This window comes from Barbus barbus, assembly GCF_936440315.1.
Source record: "Barbus barbus genome assembly, chromosome: 17".
Lineage (NCBI taxonomy): Eukaryota > Metazoa > Chordata > Actinopteri > Cypriniformes > Cyprinidae > Barbus > Barbus barbus.
Genome location: NC_136745.1, coordinates 31449575 through 31457074, shown reverse-complemented (window position 1 = coordinate 31457074; position 7500 = coordinate 31449575). Strand labels below are relative to the sequence as shown.

Genomic DNA, 7500 nt, shown 5'->3' with positions numbered 1-7500 from the left:
CTAATTAGAAATAAATAAACTAAAATCAAAATGAAATAAACGTGTATAGTACTATTTAACCCCCCCCCCCAATTGAATTAAAATTACAAAAGCGCAAAACAAAAATTATATACATTAAAATTAAAATGTTAGTTCAAAATATTAATTGAAAATACATATACACTGACTCCATCTAATAAAATAAAAAAATCATATTAATTTTCCCCATTTACAAACACGTATTTCCCTAAATGCCCGAGCTGCTGTTTTTGCAGGAACTTGTAGTATTTGGGTCATTCCTGTTATACAGTGACTTTTCTGCCTCTATGATTTACTTACTCATATTTTCTCTAAAATAGTCCCATATTTATAAGAAATTGCTTAAATTATACATAATAGGTCTACTTCATCACTTAAACAGAGATAATAGACATTACAAATATTATTTAGTTTTTTTACACACCTTTTTATTGATACGGGCATTCAGTTGTATCATGAAATGATAAAAACCTCAAAATATTTTTAAATGATGTTATGGACTAGGCTAAACTTCATCTAATCATACATATAAATCATGTGAAACTATATATATTTACCGTGTCCCTAAAGTCATGTTAGTATACTCCCTCGTCTCCAGTCCCACTGAGATCCCTTTCAGCACGAGATGTTTAGTGTTTCTGTACGAAGAGTCAACTCTCTCTCCTGTTTCAGGTTTAGACATGTTCTCCTGCTCGTCACTCTTAAAGTTAGGATATATTATGGAGAATGTGTGTCCGATCAACGGAAAATAAAACATATCTGACATAGATATAAACGTTATAAGCCTGATAAATGTTGAATTTGATGTGTTTATACACCCATAGCTATGCTGGTATTGTTTTGAAACCGTATTATGGAGCAGTTCCACAGGTTACAGATGCTAAAGCATGCAGGACCGTGCCGGAGAGCTCCTGTTACAAGCTGTTACGCTCCGGCCTGATCCTGCTAGACAGGCCATTTGCAATAAAAACTTGAAAGCAACATTAAATGTTTGGCATACCTTTGTCTTGTTTTGTGAGGTGAGGAGCATTACCAGCATATAAATGTTTCTGAGCAAAATTTGTATATTATTTACCATCCTGTTGGCAAAAATGGGCACAAAAAAGTACCTGTTCTTAATAATCAAGACCTAATCTATGAATTAATAATTGTTTTGTTTCAAGAGTAAAAACACCATTATGGCATGAGGGACATAGACTATCTTATTATTGCTCATTATTGTAGTTTAACTATGTCCCTGACAGGATGGAGCACATTCACAGCGAGTGTCTCAACAATACACACATAATTATTATTATTAAGTCACTGAGCTTGACCAGTATGTGTTCTATGTAGTTAAACATGTCACTAATTTGGTAGAATGCTAGAAACATGAAAACCATGTAACTTTTTTTCCAAAAATTATGAAGCCAAAATATACCGGATACCAGGAATGACCCATTTCCTGTTTCCGGTTTCCGTTCAGAGCGGCACCACACGTGTGTTCAGACACTCGCGCGCGTTTCATTCAGTCGCGTGTTTTTACTTTAAACAACGAGAAGTAGAGTTAATACCGGAGACTCGCTCACGGGGATCAAGAGGACCGGGTCATCAACACGCGCGTGAAGCAGAGGAGCACAGGTAACGCGACGCATGAATCAGGATCTGGGATCTAACATTGCATACAGCACTCGGTGAGACTGAAGGCGTGTGTTTCCTCTCAGGATCAGCTGCTGGTCTTCAGGATGGTGGTCTTCACGTGTAGCTCCTGCGGCGAGGCTCTGAAGAAAGCTGCAGTGGAGAAACATCTGCTGAGGTGCCGCGCCTGCCAGGTTTTGTCCTGCATCGACTGCAGCAAAGACTTCTGGTAGGAGTTTGTCTGGTGTTCAGTGTGTGATGATGGTGATGCTGATGCTGAGCGGGTGAGGATGATGGTGATGAAGATGAGAGTGTGATGATGATGAGCGTGTGATGTGTTTGTGGTGATGATGGTGAGCGTGATGGTGAGCGTGTGTGAGGATGGTGAGCGTGTGTGAGGATGGTGAGCGTGATGGTGAGCGTGTGTGAGGATGGTGAGCGTGATGGTGAGCGTGTGTGAGGATGGTGAGCGTGATGGTGAGCGTGTGTGAGGATGGTGAGCGTGTGTGAGGATGGTGAGCGTGATGGTGAGCGTGTGTGAGGATGGTGAGCGTGTGTGAGGATGGTGAGCGTGATGGTGAGCGTGTGTGAGGATGGTGAGCGTGATGGTGAGCGTGTGTGAGGATGGTGAGCGTGTGTGAGGATGGTGAGCGTGATGGTGAGCGTGTGTGAGGATGGTGAGCGTGATGGTGAGCGTGTGTGAGGATGGTGAGCGTGTGTGAGGATGGTGAGCGTGATGGTGAGCGTGTGTGAGGATGGTGAGAGTGTGTGATGATGATGAGCGTGTGATGTGTTTGTGGTGATGATGATGAGCGTGTGATGTGTTTGTGGTGATGATGGTGAGCGTGTGATGTGTTTGTGGTGATGATGGTGAGCGTGTGATGTGTTTGTGGTGATGATGGTGAGAGTGTGTGATGATGATGAGCGTGTGATGTGTTTGTTCACAGGGGCGACGATTACAAGAACCACAACAAGTGCATCAGTGAAGACCAGAAGTACGGCGGTAAAGACTTCCAGGCGAAGGCGAACAAGGGTGATGTGAAGCAGCAGCAGTGGATTCAGGTGAGCGGAGCTGAACGTCAGTGAAGGTCTGATGGGTTCGTCTGGTCACTCACGCATCTGTCCTTCTCCAGAGGATCCAGCAGGCCATGGAGCAGCCTGACGTCGAGCCCAATGTGCGGAAGATCCTGCAGAAGGTCATCGCTCACGATAACGTGCCGCGCAAGAAAGCCAAGTTTGAGGTGAGAATCTGAGACTGCTGTGATGGAGATTTGTTCAGTCTGATGATCGAGTGCTGAATCATTGGTTTGTTCACATGCAGAACTGGATAAAGAACTGTCTGAAGATCTACAGCCCGTGTTTACTGGAGAAGGTCTGGGAGATTTGCTCAACGGCTGCCGACAGCGTAAGTGTTTAACCTCCTTCTGATGGTGTAAATGTTTTTATTTTTCTGAAAGAAGTCTCTCCTGCTCTTCAAGACTGCATTTATTTGATAAAAGTACAGTAAAAACCGTGAAATAGCATTATAATTTCGAATAGCTATTTTCTATCTGAATGTGTTAACCCCTTAACTGACAAAGATCGGCGACGGCCTCAGATTGTTTCAGTTTCACAGCACGTTAAAACTTCAGACTCTTACTTGATCTGGACAAACTGCATCAGTAGAAAGATTAAAGACTCTAGCTTTGATATTTGACCACTGTTTTGATAAAACATTGTTGCAGTGACAGTAATTTAGTAATTTAATTCAGGAGTGCAAAATTATAAATCCATATGTCATATTTGGAATAGAAATTTCACCAGGCATTCATATTCAGTCCGTCTGCAGCGGTTTGTGTTCACACAGCTTGTAGCTAAAGGTGTGAGTGAGGCCAGCAGGGGGCGCTCACCCTGTGGTCTGTGTGGGTCCTAACACCCCAGTGTAGTGATGGGGACGCTATTCTGTCAAAAAAAGCACCGTCTTTCAGATGAGACGATAAACCGTGGTCCTGAGTCTCTGTGGTCATTAAAAACCCCAGGATGACCTTCTAATGTAGCTTGATGCTAATGTTAGCTCTAATGCAGCTGCAGAACAGGTCCAATTATGATTCATAATTCACGTAAGGTCGTAAGGAAATGTTTTGGATTTTTTTAGAAATGTTTGTTGAGCAGTAAATCAGTATATTAATATGATTTCTGAAGATCATGTGACACTGAAGACTGGAGTAATGATGCTGAAAATACAGCTGCAGATCACAGAAATACATTACAGTTTAACACATATTCACATAGAAAACAGATATTTTACACTGTAATAATATTTCAATTTTTTGTCTTGGTGAGCAGAAGAGACTCAAAAGCATTTAAAAAAATCATTATCATTATTATTATTATTATGACATTTTTATTATTTATTTTTCCATGTATAAGCTTATAAAAATAAAGTGTGCAGCTGAAGTATTTTCATTCGCTCTTGTTTCCTGATGTTTCAGAACAGCAACCAAACCAACCATCAGACGGCGAGTGAACACGAGAGCCGAAGCGGCCCGAACGACGGCGCTGAGACGAAAGAAAACAAGAGAGATGAGAGGAAAAAAAATAAGAAGAACAAGAACAAGAGGAAGCATTCAGAGGAGCAGAACGGAGAAAACACAGACGAGAAACAGACGAGAAAAAAGAGGAAACGAGAGGAGAAAGAACAGAACGGACATAACGCAGACGAAAAGAGCAACAAAAAACAGAAGAAAAGAAAGCGGGAGGCGTTTGACGGTAAACGTCGTATTAGTGCCGTACTGACCGTTTGTCCTCATGTGACCTCTTAATCACTTCCTGTGTGTTTGACCAATCAGAGAGTCTGAATCCGGAGGGGGAGGAGCCAGAGAGCCAGGAGTCTGCATCAAACTCTACAGGTATTTCACCACAATAATAATCATATCAGTCAGAGATGGTTATAATTACTCTGCTGTATTACTCTTAAATTCATAATTTTATTCTGAATGTGTTGTGATTTAATAGCATCATGTGTCATATTTATTCATGGATTCAGTAGTTTGTGCAGGGAATGGTCTCTGTTTGATTGTAATGACTGAAGCATCACTGATTCAGCTCTTCTGAACTCTGCTGGTTTTCTCAGGGAGGTTTTATTGGAAAGGGACGATAAAGGCGGTTCTGAGAGACGCTCCGGAGGACGGACTCGCTGTCAAGAAACTCCGCAAGAAGGTGAGCTGAACCTCAGGACAGACTCTGAGAGAGACGCTGTATCTGAAGTCGTATGAGTTGGGTGTTTTTCAGACGTTTGCTGACTCTGGTGTTTCTGCAGGTTTTAGCGGCGTATTACTCGTTCACTGGAAACTCAAACTTCAGATCGGAAGAGGAGCTTCTGTCTCTGTTCAACAGAAAGATCAACAACAACCCAAAGTTTAAGATCCTCAAAGACCGAGTCAGACTGGTGAAGTGACGGACGCTGTTCATCATCTCTAGCTGTAATAAATGCTCCGAGTGAACTCACGTCTATCTGTGTCTTTAGCTGTCGCTCAAGTGTCTGGTGTGTGAGATCGATCAGATTCTGTCATTCAGGATTAGAGTCTGCAATCATTTGATTCAAATCAGGACTTCGGAGCGTGTATCGCAAATATTGTTTCTGATTTCTTTTTTTATTAAACCGTTCCAAATACCAAACCATTAAAGGGTTCATATGATGCTTTTTTAAAGATCATTATTTTGTTTGTTTGGTGTAGCAGAATATGTTGACATGCATTAACGGTCAAAAAAACTTTCCTTATTGTAGTTCCTCTATGCTCCGCCTCTCTCAAACACATCGTTTTCTACAAAGCCCCTCCTTCCGACAAGCACCGTCTGCTCTGATTGGTCAGCTGACAGTGCATTGTGATTGGCTGAACACCAAGAGTGCACGTCGGAAATGTTATGCCCCTTACCATAATCACGAGCTTCAGCTTTCAAAATAAAAGTAAAGACCATTATAATATCTTTAGTTTTACCTTCATTTCAAGCCCGAGAGGGAAACAGTCGCGTGACAGACGCAGTGATGAAGCTCGTATGTGTTTACAAACAAGCAGCGGTTAAGACAGCTGACTCCACTGTGATGTGACCCTGTCTCTCTCTCTCACACACACACACACACACACAGACACGACGCGTTACTCTACACTGCGCATAACTCTGTATTTGAACAGTCAATAGCAATTACTTTAATAACAAAACATACTTACAGTCACTGATTCAGAAGCACCAGATTGTCATAGCAAAGTCAAAATTGACCCTTTTTTTAGAAATAGCCTTTGTGCACAGCCTTGTGCTCTCCTAGGTTCACGAAACTGTTGTCCATAAAATGCGTTGCACAAATTCGAACATCTGGGTTGTGCTGTTCTGTTGTGAACAAATCTTAACAATGATTCCTAAATGCATCTACTCTCGGAAGGCCAAATAAAGTGCTTCTGCTTTCTCATAGAAACACACAGCATCTCCCTGACGGCTGCATCAACACTACTGCGGTTACTGAAGCCACGCCGCCTTTCTTTGCGTGAACATTTGGGCTGCATTACGCAAATATTTCCACATCGTGACGTAGACGTGGGGGGGGGGGGGGGGGGGTTTAAATGAGGCGTTTTAGCCTGGTCTGGATCAGCCTTCTCTTTTAAATGGAATAAATCCTTTGTGGGAGACTTTGAGCTTTGTGACTCTGCAGATCTTATACATGCACAAACAGATACATAACACACTAAAGAAGAAGAAAACAAGAAATCGCATCATATGACCCCTTTAAGGTGGTGCAATTATAAAAAACAAAGAAAAATGAAAGTACTACAAACACCATGGTTAAACTATGGTTAGTGTAGCAAAGCCATGGCTAATTTGTGGTTACCATGGTTTAACTATAGTAACCTTTTTTCATCTTAAAAGGACACAGGATAAATATAGAGACGCAGTTTTCACTGCTTTATGTACTTGTGTAGATGTCAAATAGACGTCCCCGTGATGTGCGTGTGCTATCAGGGTACTGTGTTTACACTTCTAAACACTTCTAAACAGCACAGAAAGGTGTGTAAGTACGTGACCCGGGCGCGCTGTGTGTTCCGCCGGTAGCTCCGCGGCGCACCGGAGAGATTAGCTGTTGAAGGTGGGGGTGTGAGGGCTGAATCTGACTCTTGTGTGGGACATTCCTTCTCTCCTGGGGCAGGGGTCAGTTGGCCCACCGCACAGAGGCTCCATACAGGTGCGAGCGCTGCACAGACCCACGGGTCACGACTCGCCGCAGTCCGGTTTCCAGCTGGAGAAAGAGCTGCCTGTTAGCGACACACACACACTCACACACACTGATAATCCCCGTGTGCGGCGCTGATCCCGCGCTTACCTGTAATCATATCGCTTTGAGCACAGCCTAGCTCACGTTAAACGCCGCTTCTGCATTAACTTTACAAGCCTTTACCTGCCATATTTAGTGGTGGTGATGGCGCAGTGGACAAGACACATGCCTTTGGTGTGAGAGACCCGGGTTCGAATCCACTGTGAGACACCAATGTGTCCCTGAGCAAGACACTTAACCCCTAGTTGCTCCAGAGGCGTGCGACCTCTGACATATATAGCAATTGTAAGTCGCTTTGGATAAAAGTGTCAGCTAAATGAATAAATGTAAATTTACTGCTGGGATGGTTACACTGGAAATGTAATAGATTACAAGTTACCCTATTTTAAATGTAATTGGTAGTGTAACTATTTCAATTTCTTTATTAAAGTAACAACTGAATACATTTGATTTTAATTACTTTTCTAAATTTCTAGCGAACGGTTTCACCTGTTAATCATTTTGAAACATGTAAAGCAGACAGAGTTAACCTTAGAGCAGTGCTGAACACTGATTACTGTCAG

The 7500-nt window shown here is 42.5% G+C and overlaps 1 protein-coding gene across 2 annotated transcripts; it reads left to right on the top strand.

Moving 5' to 3' along the window:
• The first annotated feature begins 1461 nt into the window (after positions 1-1461).
• Positions 1462-5595, top strand: lyar (Ly1 antibody reactive homolog (mouse)). 2 transcript variants are annotated; one of them, XM_079437921.1, is made up of 9 exons: positions 1462-1638; positions 1722-1864; positions 2583-2697; positions 2769-2876; positions 2957-3040; positions 4107-4383; positions 4464-4523; positions 4748-4833; positions 4934-5595. In XM_079437921.1, the coding sequence occupies exons 2-9, from the start codon at positions 1743-1745 to the stop codon at positions 5069-5071; spliced, it is 990 nt and encodes a 329-aa protein (XP_079294047.1). In that variant the 5' UTR covers positions 1462-1638; positions 1722-1742; the 3' UTR covers positions 5072-5595. The 2 variants fall into 2 exon arrangements, with proteins under 2 accessions (XP_079294047.1, XP_079294048.1); XM_079437922.1 differs by having other exon boundaries at positions 1468-1638; positions 1697-1864; positions 4934-5328.
• The last annotated feature ends 1905 nt before the right edge of the window (positions 5596-7500 follow it).

Excerpts from the sequence above, each read along its gene's own strand:
- lyar (XM_079437921.1), top strand. The coding sequence starts at position 1,743 with ATGGTGGTCTTCACGTGTAGCTCCTGCGGCGAGGCTCTGAAGAAAGCT. Across the intron at positions 2,698-2,768 it reads AGCAGCAGCAGTGGATTCAG|AGGATCCAGCAGGCCATGGA; the intron begins GTGAGCGGAGCT and ends GTCCTTCTCCAG. Across the intron at positions 4,384-4,463 it reads AAAGCGGGAGGCGTTTGACG|AGAGTCTGAATCCGGAGGGG; the intron begins GTAAACGTCGTA and ends TTGACCAATCAG.